This window comes from Branchiostoma floridae, chromosome 8, assembly GCF_000003815.2.
Source record: "Branchiostoma floridae strain S238N-H82 chromosome 8, Bfl_VNyyK, whole genome shotgun sequence".
NCBI classification, from domain to species: domain Eukaryota; kingdom Metazoa; phylum Chordata; class Leptocardii; order Amphioxiformes; family Branchiostomatidae; genus Branchiostoma; species Branchiostoma floridae.
Genome location: NC_049986.1, coordinates 8,597,927 through 8,623,954, shown reverse-complemented (window position 1 = coordinate 8,623,954; position 26,028 = coordinate 8,597,927). Strand labels below are relative to the sequence as shown.

At 40.9% G+C, this 26,028-nt stretch overlaps 4 protein-coding genes across 4 annotated transcripts in view; 1 reads left to right on the top strand and 3 right to left on the bottom strand.

Moving 5' to 3' along the window:
- The window catches only part of LOC118421387 (sarcosine dehydrogenase, mitochondrial-like), a gene marked incomplete in the record, with an annotated part of 22,931 nt that extends 16,206 nt beyond the window's left edge, over positions 1-6,725 (bottom strand). Inside the window, 8 exon segments of the mRNA XM_035828650.1 lie at positions 419-596; positions 1,101-1,230; positions 1,767-1,972; positions 2,474-2,597; positions 3,301-3,480; positions 4,329-4,507; positions 5,829-6,130; positions 6,589-6,725. Coding sequence (XP_035684543.1) covers positions 419-596; positions 1,101-1,230; positions 1,767-1,972; positions 2,474-2,597; positions 3,301-3,480; positions 4,329-4,507; positions 5,829-6,117 — 1,286 coding nt within the window.
- Positions 6,726-7,708: 983 nt separating this feature from the next.
- On the bottom strand, positions 7,709-14,559 carry LOC118421381 (NF-kappa-B inhibitor-like protein 1). Its single transcript, XM_035828643.1, has 4 exons — positions 14,238-14,559; positions 11,377-11,519; positions 9,439-9,553; positions 7,709-8,678 (listed from the first exon to the last, which is right to left on the bottom strand). The coding sequence occupies exons 1-4, from the start codon at positions 14,512-14,514 to the stop codon at positions 8,128-8,130; spliced, it is 1,086 nt and encodes a 361-aa protein (XP_035684536.1). The 5' UTR covers positions 14,515-14,559; the 3' UTR covers positions 7,709-8,127.
- A 320-nt stretch (positions 14,560-14,879) lies between these two features.
- LOC118421386 (endothelial differentiation-related factor 1 homolog) lies at positions 14,880-20,203 on the top strand. Its single transcript, XM_035828649.1, has 6 exons — positions 14,880-15,120; positions 17,429-17,480; positions 18,205-18,282; positions 18,508-18,590; positions 19,125-19,218; positions 20,038-20,203. Exons 1-6 carry the CDS (start codon positions 15,043-15,045, stop codon positions 20,097-20,099), a joined length of 447 nt encoding a protein of 148 aa, XP_035684542.1. The 5' UTR covers positions 14,880-15,042; the 3' UTR covers positions 20,100-20,203.
- Positions 20,204-20,291: 88 nt separating this feature from the next.
- Positions 20,292-26,028, bottom strand: part of LOC118421384 (ubiquinone biosynthesis protein COQ4 homolog, mitochondrial-like) — a 7,896-nt gene continuing 2,159 nt past the window's right edge. Inside the window, exons 4-6 of the mRNA XM_035828645.1 lie at positions 24,246-24,348; positions 23,354-23,577; positions 20,292-22,687 (exon numbers count right to left, since the gene is read on the bottom strand). Of these exons, the coding sequence (XP_035684538.1) occupies positions 22,489-22,687; positions 23,354-23,577; positions 24,246-24,348 (526 nt within the window). The 3' untranslated portion in view covers positions 20,292-22,488. The remainder of the gene's footprint in view (positions 22,688-23,353; positions 23,578-24,245; positions 24,349-26,028) is intronic.

The window sequence follows — 26,028 nt, the reverse complement described above, 5'->3', positions numbered from 1 at the left end:
ACTACTGACAGAAAATCTGCCTAACTAATTTGAGGTGTCATGATTTTACAGTGGAGGGACAAATACAAAGTTCAACACATAACCACACCAACTACTTCAAGTTTCACAGTTTTATTACAGGAAAATTAGTATTTCTAAGCAAATGAAAATAAGGCCATACCAATTTAATTTGTTGGTTCTTGGATTTTTTCAGAAAAAAGTTGGAGCGACAGGGCGAAAAAAAAATCTTGCAACAAGTCTGGGTTCAGGTCCAGAGGTTCAGGTTGGCAATGGTATAAGTGTGGTAGAATACTTCTCCAGTTACAATTACATGCAAAATTTGAATGTTGGCATACATTTTACATATAATTTCAACAATACAAATGCAAAGTAAAGTGCAATGAGTACTACTAAGGTAATAAAACAAGAAATGATATACCTTATGTCGTAGCCGTACATGTCCAGTGTTGGTCGTCCGTTGACGATCCACCGAGCCAGCTCGCGACCGCACCCTCCCCCCAGCATCATCCCTGAACTGTTGAACCCGCAGCCTAGGTAAAACCCTCTCACCTCGGGGGACTCTCCCATCAAGGGCTTGTGGTCGGCAGTGAAGGACTCTGTCAAATTGAAGAAAAAGTCATTAAGTCCTAAACAATTCAACAGAGTCTTCAAGTAAATAGGGGCATTTTTGCTGGATAGTTTTTTTGTTTTTGTTTTTAACGAGTTTGCTCAATGCAAGGCCATTGACCACTTCTAGGCACTGAACTACGCTCACTGTAGCAGCATCTCTTCTCCCTAAGTCAGAAACATCGAGCTTCAGCAAGTTTGACTAACCGAATCTATAGGCAAAGCAGGGATTACGAGGCTGCTCGGGAAATTCCCTACCCCCAATTTAGCCGGAATGGTTTGATCCACTCACGCCAATCCCCTACTCTTTTCGATAAGTGTGGCGGGTTCTTTTACACGGGACCTCCATTTGACGTCCTATCCTAGGGACGACCACGTGCCTGCAAAGCTAGCATGCTACACTGAAGGGCGGTTTTACTGGCTATAGATGCAGATACAAGATGAAGGTGGTTGCCTAAACCATGAAAGAAGAAGAAGAAAGATACTGTACAGACCTGGCCCACACACCGTGGACTTGATGCCTGTCCTCTCGATGACTGGTACCCTGTTGACACACCCCTCCACATGGACACTGAACACGTCCCAGTCCAGCTCAAACAAACCAAACGCAAAGTCTTTGTCCACCTGGAATAAACAACAATGTAAGCAGAAAGGCAACGTAAACATCAGGAAATACTGTTAAGAAACAAGAGAATTAAGATGGACACCACAAAGAAAAAGAACGCTAGGCTCGACCTACATGTTTTATTTTGTACTCTCTTGCAATCTGCTAGTAAATATCACCATTTTAAGACATCAAGCTGGAGACAAGATCAGCTGTAAGGTTTGATTAACTCACACCAGGAAGGACGCCTACTCTTTTCAATAAGTGTGGTGGGTCCTTTAACGTGCTTGAGGTGTGGCTCTCTAAAACACGGGACCTTATGATAAGGCTTTTGATCATCCATTCAATATCCTATCCAAGGGACGGCCCTACCCAAAGTCAGGTACCCATTTACACTTGAGAAAAGGGAGGAAAGTCATGTAAAGTGCCTTTACCAAGGGCACAACATCAGGGCACATCGCCAGAACCTCTGGGATTTGGGCCAAAGACCTCACCGATTGTGCCACACAATGTCACTTTTATTCGATGATGATTCGAACACACAAATTGTATTTACCTTGTCCCAAAAGACAGGGTTAGGTTCGTAGCCACCACAGGACAGAGCGTCACCCTGGAGTTTCAGGTACACTGAGGCATCATGGTCTCTGATGTTGGGCATGTTCTGGATACCTTCTATCCTCTCAGTCACCACATAGGCATGGTGCATGGCGATAAGTGGAACAGCCACTCCTGCCATCTGTCCAATGTATGGTGACCACACACCTTTGTTTGAAATGATAAGGTCATAAGTTACTTTTGATCAAGTGAACACACAGGCAATGAATGGTACAAATTTCTTGGTGAGTCGCAGTAAGTGATATAGGCACGACTATTGCAGGGGATCCAAGGGCATCCACCTTCCAAGGTGCAGAGTTTTCAAGAATTTTAAGTTAAAATGGTGCATTCTAAGGTATTCTGAGAGGTAAAAACACTGTCAGAGAGGTCACAGTAGAAGACTGTAACCAAAAATGACCTGGTGGCATCCCTGGTCAATCAGAATTTCATGCTTGTCAGAGGATCTGCTCCCCAGTGTAAGGGTCTCTAGTGCATCCAATTTCTTGTTATTTTGAGAAAAGCACCTCCAAATGACGCCATGACGCATGGCTGGCTAAAAGCCTAGTTTAAAGGGGAAGTGGACTGAAATTGACGTGTAGTCTCTATAACCTGTGAAAACTAAGAAACAAGCAAAGTCTTTTTTCCAAAACAGAAGATACATGCAGTTACCTGCACAGTTGACTACAGCTTTGGTCTTGATGGTACCATGTGATGTCTCCACTCCAAAGACTCTCTTGGTGCCGTAGTCATCCTCTTTCACCTGGATACCCGTTACAGAGCAGTTCTCTACCACCTGGAGAAATGCAAAGAACATGCATCTATCAAGACCATCTATGGTTAATCTTCCCCGAGTGTCCCAATGTCTCAAGCAGAGGAGTGTCCAGTTCACAGGTCACTGTCATAGCGCAAGCAAAGAAGTGATCTTAACTATCTTAACTCGTTCTCTGGAAGCCGAGAGGAAAGACCCACTTGAGAAAGCTCACCTACCCAGCAACCATTTCCAGAGACACTGGGATTGACACTGAGGGCCTGAGAGCAGCTATGAAAGATTGAGTGCTGTGGAGGGATGCTGTGCATCACCTTACCCCGCCCGCCAGGGACGACAGATGATGGTGATGAGAAGGGAAATAATTAAGTCAAACCAGGGCTTGAATAACTTATAGGGGGTTGCATGTCGTAACTGCAGGGTATGTGGCCCAGAAGCTTGATTTCTTGTGTTTGAATCCTGTCATGTTACAGATCTTGTGCCCTTGGGAAAGGCACTTTATACGACTTTGTTTACTCCATCCAGGTGTAAAAATGGATGCCTAACTTCAGTTGGGGAGGTAAAAGGTGGTGGAAGGAGGGATGGGCTCTGTCTTCTAACATCATGAATGCACTATAGACACAGTGCATGGATAACTGAAAGATTTCGAAAAAAGAAATAGAAATGCCATGTAGCTTCTGTGTCAATCAGTCACACAGATGCTACATTGCAGTCCCATTCTCTGACCTACCTTGGCCCCTCCCTTTTTGGCGGCACGGGTCAGTGTTGTACAGAAGCCTGCAGGGTCGATGGTTCCGTCCCCCGGACTGTAGAGCGCTCCGTACATGTCCGACACGTTCATCAGCGGGTAAATCTTCTGGGTTTCCTCTGGCGACAACACGTAGGATTCCACGCCATAGTTGCGCCCAAGCTGTCGGTATAATTGTAAAAATTTATGACCAAATGTAAGCAAGACAGGATGCATGCAAGCAATTTGATGACATTGAAAGTGGTTGCATTCATTATGAAATCTGACTGGTCATGAAGTTAAAAAGAACAAATGACTAAACACACAAGAGTATAGAATATGAAACAATTGACTTTTCATGTTCGTTCTTTCACATCTTCCTCTTAAATGACCTTGGAATTGACGTTGGCATTCTATGACACATTGACATTACGTTTTTCCATATTTTTTTTTCAACCAACGACATACATTTTTTAATCAATTTGCAGCTGATTTGTGCAGTTTTGCAGCTTTACATTTTGGTTTCAATGATCAAACATTGATGAAAAATGATGCCATTCATAAAATTAAATAAAGATGGCCTTATCTTTACCCAGGGCTTGAAATACTTTCTTCTGCATACCTACAATGGTGCAGGTTAAACACTGAAAATTACCTGCACCAAACAAATTTTACCTGCACCACTCTGAATTTATGCAGTATGGATTATACTAAAATTGCTCAGGAACCATTGCTATTTTTTTCTTTTATACCTTATAGGTGGTAACGCAATGCAGCTAATATCACTCTACATACACCTACGCGTACATCATATGACATTTGTATACAATCCAGTACATAGACCAGTGCAGGTTAGGTGCAGGTAGACACTAGAAATACCTGCAGCACAGCTCAAATTTTACCTGCACTAACCTGCATATGCAGGTGGTATTTCAAGCCTTGTTTACCCCAGACGTTTTTGAAATTTTTTTTTTTTAATTCTTTTTTTTCACCCTGGCCATAGTTTCTTAAGAAACTGAAACAGCCCTTACAGTCATCATTCTCTGGTACTCGTCTAGTCTCTCCTTGTTAGATGCGATGAAGATGCCCCCGTTGTTGATCCAGCCGGTATCTAACCCTGTCTCCTTCCCCAGCACATCCTGACACAGGTCACGTGTGTGGCTCAGTAACTCCACTTCTACATCATTGGGACGTAACCTCCACACCAGTCCTGCAGTACACAACAAACAAGACAACATGTTTTGTCTAATAATAAATCAAGGTTCATCATCATCATCATCATCGGCCAATGTGCTTACACATAATGGGGTTATACCGCTCCTTACGGAGTGATATACCCATTCGCTGGCTAATTACAAGACGGGGATGCGCCAGGTCTCGTGTGCGGGTGAATGTTATAATCACCATGTGGCTGATACAAGACGGAGGTTCGCCAGGCAATCTGGGTGATCATGAGTTGAAGTGAATCACCAAGTCCCAACAGAAGGATGTGCACCATCGCACGTGTGGTGGGTTCTTTAACGTACTTGGGAAAAAATTGTGACTCTCCCCATACACGGGACCTCCATTTAACGTCCTATCCGAGGGACGGCCCAAGCCGAAGCTAGGTACTCATTTTCACCTGAATAAAGTGAGGAAACACTCTTGGTCCTGAGCCAAACATGCTGCCGCTGAGCCACGGTTAGACATCCAGGTAATGATATATATGTGATAGTATAGTTACACAAGCAAAAGGATATGATTTTGGAAACAGTCAGATGTTTCAGGTAGTATCTACTACAGAATATAATAAACTTGACAGTTAGTGAATATGAGTGAAGTAGCAGCTGCACAATACTGTAATTACCAAAAAGTTATCGGGGATTTTATTTCACAGTAGTCAATGGAGTGCCCGTGGTGTTTTATGTTCACAGTTGAGGTAGCAGAACACAGTTTTTGGCCTATGGGGATTTCTATAGTTAAGGACCACAAGGTGACTGACATCGACGCTGATAAAATCATAGAAGGGTGCAGTTTTCAAGCACGACAAATTAATATGTTGAAGTCGAGGGTATAACCTACCAAAATAATTGAAAAACAGAAAAAGTTGTCGTTTTGAATTTTTGTAAAGACCTCTTTTAAATGGGGTCATGCGGGGCCATGCGGAACTGCAGCCGACTCACAGGGGCAGGCAGCTGTAAAGGTCACGCACATTTATACACCAAATGGACAAACATACAAATCTTACACATACCACCTGAAAGTCGACTCCTTATACTACCATATAGCAAAGCTCATCCCCCGCTGTCTTTCACGTTACGGTGTTTACAGGCGCTTCCAGATTTCGGCCGCACTACTTTTTTACCCCTACGTAATAGACCACGGGGGTCGCGGAGAAATACTGTGGGCTGCGACCTTGAAACAAGGCTAGGGGTAGGAGGGGGGGGAAGACTGAACAAAAATTTTTGTGGTGGTTACAATTTTGCAGTGAAGAGATTTCTGCCCAAACCATAAACATAAATCCATCACAAAAATTTCAACATTTCCAGTACCTGCAGTGTGCCATGTTGTCCCAGCTGTCAGCTGTGCCTTCTCCAGTAGTACAGCATTGCTGACCCCCAGCTTGGTCAGGTGGTACAGCGTGTTACAGCCCACACTCCCGCCACCAATCACCACAACGTCAGCCTCCGAGGGCACCGATGACGGGCCCGCGTCATCAGACTTCAGCGTTGTCTCGTACGGTACGCCAGCAGACGCAGATTGGCTGCACAAACGGGTTGTGCATCTGCCAAGCTGTTGTGCAAGTCTGTGCTGCACTCTTGCAAGTTGCCAGAGTGGCATGATGGATAATTATCTATATTAAAGAAAGGCAAATAAATATATAGGCCTTGGGGCGCAGAAAGGTTGCCCACCCCACTAGCCTAGCCCACCTTTTCCACAAACCCTTTTACTAGGGTTCATCATGATCAAGCACAGCTGTGAATTTCTGAGTCTCTGTTTAAAACATGCAGCATATTCAGTTTCAAAGTCTATAAAACAGAAAGTATTTAGGCCTAATTACATTTTTATCATTCAATCTCTTCGGTTTGTACTGCACAAGCGCCTCAAAACATGTCATGAACAAGAAAAACAACTGGTCAAAGGACTACGATATAAATTTAGTTAACGTTGATTATTTTGGGCCGTGTCCGCTCCTGGTCGTATGGTCACAACCAAATTATTATTCTAACGGTCATTCGTTGTTCTACATTAACCGCTTGCGTCGTAAATTTGAGCATAACTTTGGGGTATATAATGGGAAGATATTCCTACCTCTAAAAATAGCTGACTCCCGGAGTTTTTGTCCCGTAACTGCTTTTCTGCGGTACCAGTTTGGACCGGTTTTCGCGGGCTGGGGGTTTGTTTACGTCCGACTGGAGGTCAAAGGTGATTACGGGACGAGTCCATTTCAAAAAGTGTGGGTCAAATATTTTTGTCCACATAAAACAATGCGGAGAATACGTTTTTTACTGCAATACCACACCAATATCATAGAAAATTAACAAATTTATATCTAACACAGATGAAATATAAAGCTTTATTATACAGAAATAATATGCTATCATCTTCAACCAAGTGAGTCTAGAAGACACCCCCACATTTTAGATGTACCCTTCTAAAATGCCTCATTGGTTTATCAAGGCCACACTAGCCTAACTCTGTGACTGGTTATAATGTAGCCTGGATACCAGACAAACGATAGATATTTTTGATATCAGGGTGGGGTCTGATATCCAGGCTATTAATAATGATAATGCCAAGGAGGTCAAAATAAGATTTTTACCTCCGTGATAATACTCCTATTAGACCTTAGATTAACGTTAAGATAAGGTGAGGTTTCTAAAGGTTTAACGTTGGGTTAAATGATTGCTGTCAAATGCTTGACCTACCTCACTGAAGTAAACAATTGCCCCTTAGCCTGGGGCCAAACCACCACTGCAAGGAACAAGGACAGGCAAATGCTGTGTATTACTGGTAAAGGCCTTGAGTGAGTGAGTAATTGCATTTTCTGGACATGTCAAAACTGAATTCGGTGTGCATCAAAAGAAAAAGTTAGGCCATCATCATCATGAAATCTATCAAAGTGGTCTGGAGGGTTGAATAACAGTATATCAAACAATAATTTCTATATTTTTATTCTTTCATTCTACTATTCTCTACACTACACTTTTTCGACTTTGATGGATGTCATTTCACTTTGGCCCAACCAATGATCTTTTCCTTGCACTTTGAGCAAATTTTCTGGCACTAGGCACTGCTTATACTTTATAGTGACAAGCTTGAAGACTACGGACAACATAACACTACATCTGGGTGGCTTAATAAATAAGGACATCCTGGGCAAACCAAAGAGTTCACACAAAAGTTGTGAAGTGAGTAAAACTGGTAACACTGAGTATAAACTTGTGTTTTATTGCACTGAAAAATAGAACACTAGATATAAAAATACTGGTAGTTCTGAATGGTGTGACTTTTACTCTAGGTCCTTGCATGCACTTATATACCAACTTTGAATGTAAACATGACAGTGGACTACCTTTAGGACACACCAATTTTATTCGTTGCTTTTCGGATTCGCCTGTCCATTTTTTTTTAATTGAAAAAAAAATTAAGTAGGGGAAAAAAATAATAATACATGTACAGGTTGTGCTAAAATGGCTTATCTAAACTGTACTATGAAAATGTGCAGTTTTCAAAGAATCTTCAATGAATCTTTTAGAAATAAATACATAAAGTAAGTGATTTTGTGTAAAAGAACAGTGTTTAAAATGAGACATTCTAACAGTAACATCCTTTTGTACAATGTATCCATCACTTATCATCATCACCAGCTGCGAGTCTGTTCAGTTCTTGAGACAACTCTGTCACTTTCTCTAAGATCTTATCCTTGTCCTCCTCTTTCAGTCTTGCTCCACACTTTTGTAGAAACCTGTCGGGATGCCACAAGACTTGCTGAGACTTAAGATACTTCTTAAAATTCTCCTTATCAGACTTGTCAATATCACAGAACAAAACTTTCACCATGTTCTTGATGTTGCCCTTGTTATTTGGCCATGGTATGTCATTGTAACTAAGTGTTTGGGACGCATCCTGTTGAAAAACTTCGGTACATTTCTTTTCGTACTGTTGCTTTTTGGCAAGTAGTGTCTCTTTGTCACGCCTGCTTGCTCGGTTTAAGTACTCTTGGTGTTCTTTTTCGAGCTTCTTTTGGAACTCTTCTTGTTCTTGTTGTTTCTGTCTCTTCTTTTCTTCTGCAGATGGAGTTTCTTGATGGGCTCTCCTCTTGCGGTGCTTCCTGTGGAACTGCTCAGACATCCTGTCTGCCCATGTGTCGTACGTGTCTGCTTCTCTTTCTTCTGCATCTAAAGAAAAAATGTACCGTAAATTCACTTGTTTTGTGAGGATTTTACTTTGTAGTAGGTTAGTAGGAAAGTAGGTTTTCACGGTGTTCAAGTTCAGGGTGGAAACAATTCTGTTAAACAAGTACAGTAGTATAGGAATGAAAACCACAAAATACAACCACTGCAAACATGTCAAGATGTACTGCATCTCAAAAGGTTCAAGGGTCTTTGATTTCACAGATACTGTAAGGATGGTAAAATTTGAAAAAAGCATGCATAGTTACAAGTACAATGAGTCAATGACTCACATATATTACAAGGCCTAGGAAAAAAATGTTTCAGTCCTGAAAAAAATGTAGATCAATATAATAATAGATTATCTTTTTTTTTGCTGAAGTGCATAAGGAAAATTATATTTTTAATGTCAAAATGTGCATAATGATTACAAATCTGTGGATGCATTAATACTTCATTAGCGGAGTGTGAAGACTGGCCGACTGCTGCCTACCCCTGCGTCAGGGAACCCAGCAGCAGTATAATCTAACCATGGATAGTGAGTGAGTGAGATGGGACAACAGTCTTTTTTATTTGAATAGGAAGCAGGCTGAATAAAAATTCTAACTGGAAACTATGTAACTCCACTGCCCACAAAAAAAGGCTAGGGTTGGTGGGTTTTTCTGGGGCAGGTCGGGAAACAAGAAACACAATATTTTGTTTCCTAGGCCTAAAGACATTTCATCTAGCATATTACACAAATGTATGTCTAACACAGATATAGTACCTTCAAATATTCCCCAGTTAGCTTGATATTCGTCTTGAAACTCTCCACACAGTTTTTCCCTCCACTGTCTGTCCTCTTCTACTCTGCTTTTTGTTTCTTCTTTTCTCAACTTCTCCTGCAGACAAAAACAGTCAACATAAGAAATAAACTATTCTGTTAAAATAAAGTTCTTTAGGATTAATGCACTAAGTGACTTTGGGCAACAACAAGAGAAGTATTGTGTAGTCACATGCATGTAAATTGTAGTCTAAAATGCTCGACTTGATTTACAAATACACTTTAAACTAGAAAGGCAACATTTTTGAAAAAAAATGCAGGATGTGGGCGAAGGGAAAAGAAAGGAAAAATCGCAAGAAAAGAAACAACTAGAATGACAACATTTTCGCGAAAATGCAGCAAGTCTTTCCCGTGGCCTTTTTTGAAGTTTAAGTCAAACTATCTTACACACAATAATAATTGCCATTAGGTGCCCCGTATCTCGGTTCACCCCTATTCTCGGCCTTTACCTGACGTCACGGGTTGTGCTGTGTAGCAATTATAAAGCTGAAATTCATGATCAGGTTCAGGTCCGGTACCGTACCGTAGCCTCCATTCCAAATTTGACTTAACGCCGCAGGCGACAGACATCGACGATACAGTATTTGGCTGCCGGTATGGTCCGAGGTGTTGACGAGCCCCCCTCCCCACATGGACCGTCCGACCGTTTAAACGCCGTCTTTTGAGGGCAGTTAAAAAATAAATAAAAAGGCGTGTAAACTGAACGATGCTCTGTTTGCAAGATAAAATTGTTGTAAATATCAAAAAAGAAAAAAAAAGGACAACTAAAAGAAAGTTGTGCCCGCCCGGAATCGAACCAGGGTTGACCTAGCGAAAAAAGCGCAAATGTAGCTGGTGCTTTAGCCATTCGGCCAAGCTTGCCGTAACGTTATTGCCGGCATTTTAACAGGTACATCTATACAAATGCAATGCGTAGCTTGAACACGTCCGTTCACTGTTTAATTTGCAAGATTCCAAGGTCCCATTTTCTGAAGATAATGTTTTTCTGTGCAAATTTATCAATCTTGTTCATTCCGTGGCGGGCAACTTCTTCCTTGAGCGCCTGTTTGGTCGAATGCATGGCCGATTTACTGCCGCGTCTCAGCTGCTATTATAAAACTGGATGCCGAATGACATTTTGTGTTCTCTGCGTTGATAGGTCCAGCTCTGACGTACACCCGAGACAGTCTGAATTTAGGCCAATCAAAAAGCTGGGAACGCGGAGTATTTGCTAACAGCTTCCATTTTTCTGAGTTTTGATTGGCTATTATCAAAATGGATGCCGATTGTGTCCTGCGCGTTGATAGGTTCACCTCTGACGTACAACCGAGAAAGTGCGACTTTAGGCCAATCAAAAAGCTTGAAACATGGAGTACATGGAGGCTTCCATTTGTTTCTGATTTCCGGTGAAATACTTGTAAGAAAACTATATGTGTGGCTTCGCCCACATAACAAAGAGAAGTCAATGATGTGTTTTTAGTACTGTCGAAAGAACCCTGGTTGTGTAGAAGAGCTAAAAGAATTTTATCATGTACAACAGCGCTCACTCAGAACTATATTCTTTGAATACAAACACCCAAGTTTGCTGTCATCGGAAGTCTCTCAACGCATCCACTTTGAATCACCGGGCCATAATGTTTCAGAGTATTGGGCACTGAACAGGACTACATTGTAATGTAAGTCTTAGTGGTATAAAGGAGGCCATATACATCAGGGTATCCGCAAGATCAAGTGTTAATAAGATCACGTGTCTGTAACTCAAGAGAGTTTACGTTCTGAAGTGATTGGATATCAGTATTAATCCTGAGGAAGGCGACAGTAGTCGTGGAAAATTTGATCCGTGTATACCTTTGTGTTTGAAGAAAGTTTAGAATTGTACTATAAGTATAACTACATTAATACCTGCTTTTCCTCTGCTGCCCTCTGTCTCATCAGTTCTTTGCTCTCCTCCAATAGCTGTTGGGGAGTTTCTCCTCTCTTGTTTTGCTGATGTAGAAGACTTGTTGGGCATTCCTTCATTAGGGGAAGAACCATATCGTAGTAGCCTGGGTGTGGAGAGAAAGATAACGAAGGTCAATTCTGTGGGATAAATGTTTTTTCTTGTAATTCGTAGTGTAATTGGTGTTCAAATTTAGCATAAAGCAAAAGCAGCATGTTTAAGCTTTATAGAGTAACTGCAATCGCGTAGCCACACTCTTTCTGAACTTTGTATAGAACATTGATGGTACACATGCAAACCTTGCAAACCCCCATATACATGTACATTGTATCTAGTATAATCTCCAATACTATAATTATTGGACACAATCAATCAGAGAATTGTAAGAATACTGGCTTTAGATTAAATTAGAAATACATTTGTACCTATATTCCCAATATCAATCTTGAGTATTCTCAATTGCAGTACTGTAGTTATCATAAGATTCATACAGAATACATGTGCTATATCATTCAGAAAACCATGATAGTGCAAAAAAAGCTACTGTAAATCTTGAAATCTTTTGTGGTTTCGTTTTCACAGTTTTTCCTTGGACTGTCTGACATCTCGGGATCTTTGTTGCTGTGGATATGCATTTCCAATAGATATATTTCTACTTAAAATGTTACAATGTAATGTATTGTATTTGTTTATTGTAACTGTCGCGTTCTTGCGACCCTTTTTCGAGCGGGTGATCTATACCTGTTCGGGGAAGGGTGTTCTAGAACCGTCAGAACGCGACCAGTAATGTGATTCAAAATAAAAAGAGTCTTGATTTGATCGTTCTACAAGTGTGACGTTTGTCTTGTGTCTCTGTCTTTGGTCCTCCTTCCACCATTGGTGGCAGCGGTGGGATGCCGCTCTCGAGCGGCCGGACCCGTGATAAAACACCACCCTAGGCCCTCTGCCCGCTACCGTGTCACCCGGTTTGCCCGGAGACCATCGGCCAACCGCCTGATCACCCAACAACGTCTACCATGTGTCAAGCCGTCTCCGCTCGCTGCCGCTGTCGACAGAGCCCGACTCCACTCCACCCTGACGCCGTCCGTCGCCAACCGCGTGTTCCTCGACCCGTGTCGACCACAGCTACCCTCGTCACCAACTGTGAATTTTTGAGAATGAGCACCGGCGAAAACTTCTGCTGTGACCAGACCGAACTGTAAAAGGACCTCTACTTGCTCCAGGAAGGCCACTGAACTGTCATGCCGCAAGACCTACGAACTTGAAACGTACTGCTGCACGATGTCCTGTCCAATGTGTTAAGTATTTTGTCTGGAGATTATTGTGATATTGAGTATTGTGGTGCTTACCTAGGGAGAACTAGAGCCTGCGGTACGACACTCCTAGGAAGAAGACTACTTTGTCCTTTGTCAGAACCTGCGAGGTTGCTGATTGTCAAGGAAATATTGTCACGATGATTGAATTTTGTATATTAAACTATTTGAACTGATGCTTACCAAGTGTACTAGCAGAATCAATGACATTATTGATGCCTGCGGGGTGACTACTGCTAGTAAGACTATCCTGACCACACTGAGGGTGTGCCCAGATGTATTGTTTGTGTTTTAAGATAGCGTTCTCTATGCCTTGACCGTAAGCCTGCAGGATAACGTTGATGCCTTGTTGAACCTATGCTGTGCTGTATTCTGAATTTTGACTGTGTGATGCTTCTTAAGGAGCGCTGACGTCTACAGGACGTCTCTCCTAGGAAGATCAATGGTTGTATGATGCTCGCCTTAGTAGATAGAATGACTGCCTACGGGCCGACCTTATTCCTAAGTGCTTACTATACTAGATGTGGAAACTGCGTGTACTTGCCTAGCTAGATGTGGAAACTGTGTGTACTTGCCTAGCTAGATGTGGGAACTGTGTGTACTTGCCTAGCTAGATGTGGAAACCGTGTATTTGTAGCTACATAGAACGACTGCCTGAGGGCCAACCCTATGGAATGTTTGATATGTCCAATGTACAATAGTTCTGTGCCTTGACGTACTTCGTAGTGGTGAGTCCACAGAAATATTTTTAGTATTGGAAACTAGCAGGTGAGGACACCTGCTAAGTTGAGGGGGGAGGAATGTAATGTATTGTATTTGTTTATTGTAACTGTCGCGTTCTTGCGACCCTTCTTCGAGCGGGTGATCTATACCTGTTCGGGGAAGGGTGTTCTAGAACCGTCAGAACGCGACCAGTAATGTGATTCAAAAGAAAAAGAGTCTTGATTTGATCGTCCTACAAGTGTGACGTTTGTCTTGTGTCTCTGTCTTTGGTCCTCCTTCCAACAACTGTAAACCTTAAAATGTTTGCAGTGGTTGTATTTTTGCAGTTTTTGCTTTGACATTTCAGGATCTGTGTCACAAATCCATGACGTGGATATGTATATTTTGGTAGTACAGTACTGTGAAGTTTAAACTACGAAAACCTCATTTCCTCCTTCCACTGCGAAATGAAGTTCTTGCTAAGTTGAATGAACCTACTGTATTACATCAGATGATGCAGTGGGTCGCCTGAGGACATGAGTCATCAGGAAGTTTGTGTTCAGCTTTCAATGTGTTGTGAAACTACATCCATTCTACCAATGTTGACATCACATATACATATACAAGTATCTTCAAGTCGGACAGCTACGACAGTGGGCTGGGATTATCCCTGAAAAAAATCCTTGTCTGGAATCGAATCACCACTCAACAGAGGAGAAAAATAAGGTTAGTAGAAACCAAGGAGGTTTACATGTTTCGGACAGAACGTAGAGGTCAACTGTACTCCGGGTCACATGAAGTTTCCATACCATGTACGTTGCCTTTCAAGACATCCAGCAGTGCCAGATGCAGGGGAGTGTTTCCGTCTGTGTCCACAACTTGTGTGTCAGCTCCATTCTTCAGTAAAATCCTCATGCAGGCGTCCTCACCGAGAAGACAAGCGATGTGCAGCGGCGTTCTTTCCTTCTCGACCCGCAAAGAATTCAGACGAATTTTTCCGCTGTATTTCCTGAGATATGACTTGACTTTGTGAACTTCTCCCGCTTTCAAGTATTCCATAAATTTGTCAACTTTTGACCTCCCCATGATTTGGCCTGTCAGACATAAAAATTACTTCCCAAAATGACGTAAACTTACGGTAAAGTTGATTGATCATGCAAAAGTGAAGATTTGCAACTTCCGAAATTCATCGTCGGCCATGATGGTTACGTCATGCTATTTAGCGAGACATGGCGAGAATTTACGAGATCAGAAGATTCTAGAAAAAATAGGGGTGTCATTGATAAAGTATGCTTTTGATCAATACAAAGAAGATTATCATTTAAAGATATAATGAATTATTTCTACATTTTATAAAGTACTCATTTCTATTTTTAGTGTTATATTATATAGCATTAACTGTACTTACAAAATGGTTGTAAAGTGTTGTCACAAAATTTACTACCCCTTAACCTAAGTGGTTCAACCTACAGCACCACATCATTTTCCATTGAACCTCGCCGAGGGAAGTGAGCTACGAAAACAACTCATTTTAGTCAACAAAACGCTGAAACGGCGTGCAAAATTTCATCTTCCAGGTTAACGTGACGTTAGAGAAAGCTAAAAATAGCAAAAATGGCCGAGGCTGACTGGGATACGGTGACTTATCTGAGGAAGAAGCCGCCGACTGCGAAGCAGGCGCGCTCTCAGCAGGTCAGTACAACCATCCATCTATCCATCTGGGATGGGGGGATGGAATGACTGGGCCAGGGAGGACAGATTCTGTCCTGACACTGTCAAATCACGTTTGTTTTGTTACCAATCCATTATTTTTTTGGTTGAATAGCAAGTCTACGAAAGCTTCACCTTCCGCACTGGAACCGAGTGCTGAAAACAATGGTCGAATCGGCCTCAGCACTCGGCGCCCAGTGCTGAAGAATGTTCAGCACTCGTTTTCCAGTGCTGATCGGCCTTTCTCCAGTGCTGAAGCTCCCTCAGCACTCGTTTTCCAGTGCTGAAAAGACGCCAGCACTCGTTTTCCAGTGCTGAAAAGACGTTTTCCAGTGCTGAATGTTCGTCAGCACTCGGCTCCAGTGCTGAACTCGCGGCCCAGGCGGCGACGGGTCAGGTCAAAGGTCACTCAGCACTGGTTACCCAGTGCTGAAACAGCCGTCAGCGCTGGAACCGAGTGCTGATATACAAAAGCTTCGCCTTCCTCACTCGATTTTCCAGTGTTCAGGGGCACTTCAGCACTGGAACACCAGTGCTGAGAAATCTTCAGCACAGGAAAACGAGTGCTGACATCTTTTCAGCACTGGAACGTTCTTGAAACCAGTGCCGAAGTCTTTCGAGCACTGGTGAGCTGGAGTGTCCTAGTGCTGAAAGCGGTACTTGACGTAATTATTACTGATTAAAAATAAAGTTAAACTTTTGGTTGTGCTATTCAATTTAATGTGTAACTTGGTGTATGTATAGAGTATAGATACAAAGTACTGAAAGCGGTACAATATACGATACTAATAAAGATGATTTTTCAAGTTTATGCAGTTTTAGCTGGTGTGTTACGCCGAGCCGGGCGGTTATACCGGCTATATAACGTAAGATAGATACAGATGCAAAAAAGCCTGAATTTGTGTTGTTTTGTGTAATTGAAATGTATAAGGAATGGATATCATTAGAACGGGATTGCAAACAACTTTATTATTATTACCGCCCACGTAAAGAAAGCGTCACGACGATCGCGAGTATTTTCCATTATCCCCGAAGGTAATCGACAAATGAACACTGTTATAGAGGTGTTATAGAGCAGAATGTAACGATAGGTGACGTTTATAATTCAGCAATCTTACGTTTTAGTCGAGCAAGGACGTTATATAACGTCCTTGAGTCGAGCAAAGGACGTGTCGTAACTCCAAATTTATAATACTGTATACTAGTATGTCAGAGTCTAGTCTCCCGCTCTCTCAGCACTCGGTTTCCAGTGCTGAAGCCGGCGTTTCCAGTGCTGAGAGCGTCAGCACTCAGTTTCCAGTGCTGACGAACATTCAGCACTCGGTTTCCAGTGCTGAAGGCGGCGTCTCCAGTGCTGAGAGCGCATCAGCACTGGTTTTCCAGTGCTGACGAACATTCAGCACTCGGTTTCCAGTGCTGAAGCCATCTTCAGCACTGGTTTCCAGTGCTGAAAAAGGAGGGTGAAGCTTTCGTAGTTTTGCGGTTGAATATTCAATAAGGCAAGAAGTATTGAAGTTGAGAAATTGTTTACTGTGAACATGACAGACAACTGGTCACGGAAGGTTTCTAGAATTTTCCTGGTAATTAAAATAAGATTTTGTGATTGGCCAGTTTTGATTACGTCATGATAACTATTATAAAAGAAAGTGTTGTAGACCAACTGTTAAGACTGGGTTAAATCCCTCGTTTTCTCTAAATGGTCAAAGCCAGACCCATGAAAAATTGCCTTAGCTGTTATTACATCATATTCTTTACATATGCTCATAATAAACGTTAACATTACTAAAAACAAAACAAAAAACCTAACAAGAATTAACTACGAGTGTTTTATATCAAAGCTTTATTCACATTAGTACTGTTCCATTTTTGTATCAGATTTTCACAAATACAAATGTTCACAAGTATGGAGTAACATGTACGTGATGTCTCGTCTATCAATATTTTGTATGTGCGTATTCAGGCTTCGTTTACACAAAGAGTTTATAACCTCCTTGGTTTACATAACATCCTGGCATGAAACATCACAAAAATATTGATACAGAGAGTCTGACAATTAGTGATTTTCTGAAATGATGTTGGTAAAATTTCATTCAAACTCAAAGAGGACATTTTTTTTTACTGCAATAGATCATGTGCACACTTATTATTAAATAAGAAAGCTATATAAAACAAAGGATAATACTTTTGTCCAATGGTACTGTTTTTGTTGGCACAAATTGCACATAAAATTTTTTATTTGGTTTTGAATGATGTTTAACTCTTTGTACTGTGTGATATTGCTAAAACCCAGGCTGTCAATGCTGCCATGCGCAGAGGGGAACAGATAGACACCACCAAGAAATGTAAGTACATCATTGTTACGACTTAACAGCTGTTAATTTAGAAATATTCCCTGTTTTATTTTCACAGTTTTCAGGGCTTGAAATACTGGGTGCATGTGCACCCAGGTGCACCCAAAGTTGGAACTGTGCACCCAATTTTTTTCAATTTTCAATTTTTTTCAAATATTTTCTTAGGTTTATGTATGGAAAGATATCAAGTATACTAGTATACATCATATTCTTGACATCTAAGTGTTAATAGATAATAAAAATGTCTGTCATGTTACTTGTTTAAGACTTTGATGGCTTGTAACTAAGTTTTTGTTATTAGGTTTTTTGGACATTCTACTTAAATTTAAGTGGTGCACCCAAAAAGTTTTTGGTGCACCCAATTTTTTAAGCTGGGTGCACCAGTGCACCTAATCCCAAAAATGAGTTTCCAGCCCAGGTTTTGGTTGTGACGTCCATCATGTCACATTGATTACTAGTATTCATTTCCAATGTAGTATTATGTACTGTATCACTGCTGAACCACAGAATTGCCTCGACTGTGAATTCATAACACTACCAAAAGTTCCCCTCCTTCCTGTTGAGCCCCTGCAAAAATAAACAAATTTACAGTAATTATTTAGCAAATTTTTGTGTTCTTTGGATTTGATCAACCATTATTTGTATGATTCAGGCATATATAAATATAAAGATGGTTTGACAGGTTATGATGACTATCATGCTCTTTGCTCAACAGTTAGCGCTGCCCAAAACAAACAGCACAGTGCAGCTAAGGACACAGCCAAGCTGGACAGAGAGACAGAGGAACTGCATCGTAAGTAGGGACAGCTGTAAGAATGTCTTTCTTGGGGGGAGGAAAATGGATATGAAGATTTTAACTGTTGATTTAGGCTTCTAACTGTTAGTTGATGACTTTATCTGTTAGTTCAGTTAGCAAATTTCCTGAAAACAGTTGCAAGTGCTCATGAGAATCACAACTTTCCTTTTTTGCTTCTGGATGATGTTGACACTTTGATGTCCTTTATACAAACCCTCACAGATGACAAAGTATCACTGGACCTGTCTCGTCTCATCCAACAAGCTCGACAGGACAAGAAGATGACACAGAAGGACCTGGCCACCGTAAGCCTGATTTTGAACTTGTCAGGCTTTTAGCCAGACATGCGTACAGGCATACATTGTACGGCCTGTTAAAAAAAATTACTGAAATTGTACGCCCTTACACTGGGGAGCACATCCTCTGACAAGCATGAAGTTCTGATTGACCAGGGATACTACAGGTCACATGTGGCCTGTCTGGCGGTAAATTTGCTTCATTCCCCCAAATTTTGCACCTCAAAATGTGGGAAATGGTGTGTCAGAGAGTTATGAATTTCAAAATTTTCTGAGTAAGGATGTCCCCAGACCACCTACAATACTGGCACCTGCAGCGCTTGCCAAACGGCAAGACATTTGGACACCCTACTAGTATGTCTATGATAAAATCCTAGCTAAAAGCCTGCTTGATGTCATGGGATACAGTTGCTAATATCAGCCATTTGTAGCAACAGAAAGGTAGCAATCATCTGTGCTCTATTAGTTGCATTGTTAGAATTGATCCTGGAAGATATGCCATAATTTGTATGAAGTTGGTGAATTGAATTTTCATCCTTGCAGAAAATCAACGAGAAGCCACAAGTGGTGAACGAATACGAGAGCGGAAAGGCTATCCCCAACCAGCAAGTGATAGGCAAGATAGAGAGGGCCTTAGGTGAGTTTTGTACTACTTTTTCCTGACACATTCCTACATTGTAGTACATATACTGTGCTATGACAAAGTCTACTGTTGTAATGGTGCAGAATTCTAGAATTGTTGGCACACTGAAAGTACAGATGTGCAGAGGTACTTACCTTACTTTTTAAAGAAATGCGCATATAAAACATTCTGAACTCTACTGGTCCAATGCTTTATGTCTGAAATTTTCAAAGGTTTACATTATGCTGTATCATTAAGGTATCATATGAGTTTTACATGATTCCATTGTTAATTTTAAATCAATTTAAAGATTGTAAACCGTGAAATAGTAGTGGTAGTTTTATGTTGTATGTCTTGCATTACGTATCCTTAGATGTTTCAACTGTGAATTCTTGATTTTCACTCTATCCAGAAGTGCAAGTCCTGTAATCTCAAATGAACTTACAGTAATTGATTGTGGATATACATACTGTAATTCTTTATTTGTTAATGTTAGCAATTTTAACAGTCACTAGTTAACCGCCTTAATTCTATTATTGTAACTATTTGATCACGCTTCCTCCCCTATTGTAACTATTTGATCACGCTTCCTCCCCTTGGTGCCCCCCCCCCCCCCTTACTGTGACACTGATTCCTAGTATATATGCTGGTTATGTTACGCGCCTTCTTCACATTGCTAAAATTCCCCCTACGCTATAATTTCCAATCACATTATTAAATGGATTTACCGTACATTATTAAATGGATTTACCGTACATGAGTGTATAGTTAGTAAGTAAGTAAGGATAAGTAAGTAAGTAGTGTATTGTGAACATGTGGAATCTGTTTCCCCAGGCGTGAAGCTGAGAGGGAAGGATAGGGGCCAGCCCCTGCAGCCTAAGGGCAAGAAGAAGTAGGATAGAGCCACCGGTCCCTCCGAGCTGAGCCCACCCAGCATGTCTACCTTCTCCAGATGACAGAGTTAGACCCTCCTGAAGCATGGCTGCCCTTCAAACAACCAGAAAAAGTCTTAACTGTCTTAAGAATACGTAAAGAAGATTCATTTTCTATGCTTGAGATTGATAAACCAATCTCATAGCCCCACCCACCTGTCAAAATGTAGAAACACAAATATTTAACAGACAAAACGCTATTGGTCGAAACCCTAATTAACAATCTCTCATTGGTGGAGCTGCTAATTGTGATTGACAGTCAGGATAAGTCCATTGCATCACAGCTAGTACCTTGTGCAGAGAATGTTATAGACAGCTCTAAGAATGTGATTTGCTGTGTATCAACCAATGACATCATCAATAGTGAGTGCAGCCAAGTGCACACATTTTGGTGATGTCACTGATTTGGTGCATAGCTGGCACAATTCCAACCTTATGTCTGAAAGAAGTGAAAGTGTCTGCAAAACCTGTACATTTCTGCAAATGTAAAAGTGCTACATGTATTCAGGATTTAATGTAACGGTAACATGTTAACAATCAGTAAGAATCATAGCTTAAAGTAAAAGAAACAATTCAAGATCTTTTGATTCACATCCATGGCAGCCATACTTAAGAAGGGTCTTACTGCAAAACCTATTAACCTTAGCTGCCACAATGCAAACATAGTGTAACCTAAAGGACTATCAAGATATCAGCCTTACTGTTAACATTAATATTATAGCTGTATCTGACACAGTTGACATATATGTAAAAACATCTCACTGAAAGAGCTTGTGTTATAACTAGCATCATAGAAGTAGTTAAAGTGTTATTTTCTGTTGATTTAGGAAGTTTCCATTCAAATTTGTTGTTTATGTTGAAGATTTCTCCATCATTGAATCTTAAGCAACTCTTTCCTACCGTTATATGACAGTTTTCATCTGCTACAGCTTTCAATAGAAAACAGCCAGAAGACCTGTGGACTCAGTCTGGAGGGATCTAAGTGTATAGATATCTTAGCAAATTAACTGCATAGCTGCATAGACATATAGGTAACAGTAATATGCACAAATCTAAGGGACATAAGATAGAGTAAAAAAAACTTAGCACCAAGGAGGTCCTTGTTAGCAAGGAGCTTTTATCCTGATAAAAGCTCCTTGTTGTTAGCACTAAATTTTCCTATTTGGCACCTGTCAAAACGTCGGAGTTTCGCATGTTTCAGTAATGGGTAGTTACAGCACCGACAGACTTCTCTGATTGGTAAAGGTATACATTCTAGGTTTTAACTTTGTTTTGTTATAATTACAATGATTAAGACAGTATCTTCTTGTGTTGTAGCTGAAGCATAAAGCACTGAAGGTATATGTGCTGTTTTATAACATTAGTTCCAAAAGATGGGGGCTGTTTTACATCCAATTGCAAATGGCTGTTTTTTGAATAAATGAAGAAGAGAACAGTGTGTTGTTATAATTGTTTGCTTCGTAGCATTTTTGGGGTGACATTGTTCTTTTCTTTGTACCAAGGTCAATATTGACCAATGTAGTAGCCTCCACCAGGCCTTCCTACGGGGGTATGGGATCGCAGAATTCGGCAAAAAGGCCATGGGAGTCAGTCCAATTGCTAAGGTCGCGGCCAACCAAATCCTCTGGTAGTAAAACTCCTCTAGCAAATTATTCTCCATATAATAGCCAGCGTAAGCAGTTGTGTAGAGATTAGCAATATATTGTTCTTTACAAATTGAGTAAGCTTTGAGCAAGGAGCTTTAGGCAACATAGGCATGATATTTTTTTCACAGTTTTATTCAATGCGAGGCCATTTGACCACTTCTAGATAATGAACTAAGTAGATGGATGGTGGAAGTTAGTATGCTAGCAGATAGCGGTGAACTCTGGTTTTGAAGGCTTGAAGATTGTATACAGGATGGAAACAGCTGCCATGCTCTGAGAGTAATTCCACAGTTTGGCAGTCCGAGGAAAGAAGCTTGCGCGCGATAAAAGGACTTTGACAATGCTAATGAAACAGTACAATTATGCGGGTTAAGAGAACCTTATGTTTCACCGAAGGCTCTCAATGGAGGGACAACTAGTGTGAGATCATCAGAACAACAATGGCCATGGGAGTACCGATAGAAAACAGGCAACGTTTCTGCATATTTGAACACTTTATTTTATGTTCACAATCCACACTATATTTTTCCTACACGGATAAAATGTACACATAAATTGTACAAATACTCTCCTATGTGACACTCACACAATGGCATGAACCACTCTATACTCATAGTATACAGTTATGCATACTGACTATATTGAAACCTACCGATAATTTCATGCTCCAGATTTCATACACATACATTACAATACATGTTTAACTGTTATCTTCTGTTAAGTCTGGTATTATTATTGTCAGTACTTTTGGGTATATGTGGAGGTGATGGGATGTTCAAGTCGGCTTTCAGTTCTTCTAGTGGTTCGTGAAATCTCCTTTCCAAGTAGACGTTCATAAGGCACTTGGCACTGTAACCAGCCTTCACTGCCCAGGGAAAGTAGTAGTTCCTCAGCTTCCATCTCTGTCTGAAAAAGAAAACAGCAAAATCTATTTTAAAGAACTTGGTCTATAGTGTGGTTATACAGTGAGCTCACCATAACCTCCTTGTTCTAAAATTGAGAATTTACATTAGAGTACATGTACTATACTGTAAATGCAGGAATGTTCATGTTCATGCAGTGTTTTATGTTTGCGGTTTTCGTAGTGGCCGCTTTACCACAAAGTCAAAACCACCACAAATATTTTTCCACAACAGTATGTGAATGCAAAAATGTATTGCATTTCAGCCAACTCAAAACCACTGTGCATATTCCATTTTCCCACTACCAAAAAAAATTAAATCTCCACAAAGTTAAATGCATTTACAGTGATTCTTGAAATTTTTGCAGTGGCATGGTATTTGCTTACCATTTTTGCGCTGACCACTTCCCCTAACGCAAACTTAAAACCGGTGTTTGTGTGACTGTACAGTACGTGTATGACTACCTCACCCAGAAATACGTAAAGCAGATCCTATGGTAGCATAAGATACATCATGTGACCATACTCATCGCTGAGTGTCATACAAAGAAAGCAGTACCTCTATCATTTCTGTAGTCTTTGGCTGGTTAGTACTTGCACTACAAGCACTATAAATACTAGGCTATCGTACACTTTAGAATACAGCCATCTCTAAGTCTGAAAACACTTACTTGGATGACAGACGTATAGGACCGAATACAGCTCCCATTGCACACATGGGCAGCCCGGTGTGGACAGCCTCGAACATCTTGACTGTACACTCCCCTAGCATGTTGGTGGGCATGCCCAGTAGCGTGTGGAAGAGGTCGTGGATCTCTCTGTACCGCCGGATCACGTAGGCTAGCTCTTCGTCGTCAACAAACTTTACAGGGGCGCGGGAGTCGGGGGTTACATCCTGGGATGGTGAAAGAAATTCCAAGTATTAAGTTGTATTTTGACCTTCTCAGGGTTGTAGCCAGCACCCATCCTTCCATTCTTTGACTGAATTTTGCAGCTGGGGACAGAAAAAAAGTTTGCCCATTCCATCATCTGTGAGGAAAATTTAACCCTCAAAATGCAGAAAATAGCATTTCAGAGGGTCTAGATTTCAAAAATTTTCCTTGGGAGCATGCCCCTGCACCCCCTAGAAATGCTGTGCCAAATCCATTCGAAAACGAGGAGACGGAAAATGATTTCTGGCTGGCTACAACCCTGGACCTTCTGATTCAAATTTTTGACAACACCTCAGGCGGAGCCTACAGTAAAATATTGGATTTGGTTTAAAAACATCATCCTCTAGGTCGGTATGCATGAAACCATGGTGGCAGCAACCAAGTATTCTGTTAACTGGGCTTTGCTTTACACTAAATTCAGGCACTAATCATGCTACATTTAATGTACATGCAGAATGCACCACCAAGAACAAAATGCACCTATTATGTGGAATCAAAATAGCTGATTACGCTCTACACAAAAGGATGCATAACTTCTCTATGTCTTTACCATCAAGTTTGTCATTTTTTACTGTAACAACACTATCACATACTGTATCGTATATACATGTATCATTAGATGGTTTCTTACATTTCTGTCCAGCCAGTTGACATACTCCTTGCCAAAGGTTCCTTCTGGTAGAGCTCTCAGTTCTTCAAGGTCTATTGTCCTTGTGTTAATTCTCGGTCTCTCACTGTAACATTTGTAACAGATATACACAAGAAATCCGGAAACAGTCACAGAATATCATACATGTCACCAAGGCGCAGGCAGTAATGTAACCCACTGCTTGGCCAGCTTTATCAAATTCTGTGGATCTGTTGGCCAGAGTTCAATTCTAGCAATGTCTAGGCCCAATCCAAGCTCAAAGTTAAGGTATGTGTATGAGGAGCTTCGGGTGTAGGTCTCAAGCGTCAAACTTCTGCACATAAAATAACCCAACACACTTATCAATGAAAGTAAAGTGGTGACCCGGTGTGCTTGGCTAAACATGTAAGCTGTAGCAAAGCCACATTGCACGGGAGGGTCTTTTTAGCGAATGCCCACAAACGCCCACTCTAGAGAAGTCCGCGCTGCACGAATCTCATTTTTTTTGCTTGGAATATGTCCACGTTGTGCTCCCATGTATTAATCCTGAGTTTCAAGTCAATCCATCGACCCGAAGTGACATAAATCAAAGTTTTCGATTCTCGATGGTCTTTTTAGCGAACGCCCAGCAAAATGTCTTTTTAGCGAATGCCCACTATATCCACAAAAATATCGGCCGTCGCGCAACGACACCTAAACCTACCGCCACAAACATGTTCAAGATGGTGTCCCATTGATGTGTACGGAACTTCCGTGCTTTACAAGCATTTTAGGTTCCTGTTTTTGGTCAAAATGTACGCGCCGATACTGCCATACATTAACAATGGCAATTCAAAATGGCGGGCACTAGTCATGTGACCTCCTTGCGGGACTGTTCTATAAGTATCGCGGGAGGGACTGTTGTAGCATAGCTTATCATACAACCATTTTAGAGTCAATTCTGAAAAAGATTTTCAATTCATAGTGCTATCATCTGACTGATATTTACATTGTGGTCCTTTTTTCTGTGCTATAATTACCCAGGTTTGAGGAACTTAGTGCAATTATGGATATTGATTCTCCTCAGTACCCAATTAATGTACAAAAGGCTCAGACACATTAGTGTTATAAACCTGACTAGGGGCAGGTAACCAATACTAGAAAAACATAGCTATTCATTATTAACAATACTATTTACATTATAATAAAAACTCTTCACCAAACTGGACTTTTCTTATCTTTATTTATCACAGAAACATTGTTACGATGAGGATTTGATTAGATGAGTATCTGTTACAGTGTGTACAAACTTATTTCAAATACAAAAATGTATTTCATTTCACTTCCTAAATATTTTTAAAGTATTGGAAGGGGTTGACACATAAACAATATTAATTGCATTATTTGTGTGCAGAAAAATGTAACCACATGCTATTAATAGTCTAATAAAATGTTGGAACATGGCATGAGCGGGCTCCTCTTCTGAGTACAGAAAGGAAATGTTTTATAACATTTAGTTATGACGTAGAAAATTTCAATTGTAAAACGTACCTTTATTAACATTGACAAACAAATTGTTTTTCTCTTCTTGATAAATGACAACAATACAGGTAAGTAAGGTGTGTTTCTTTTATAACAGGCCAGGTAAGACGCCATACAGGTAAGTAAGGTGTGTTTCCTTTTATAGCACACCAGGTAAGACACCGTACAGGTAAGTAAGGTGTGTTTCCTTTTATAGCAGACCAGGTAAGACACCGTACAGGTAAGTAAGGTATGTTTCCTTTTATAGCAGACCAGGTAAGACACC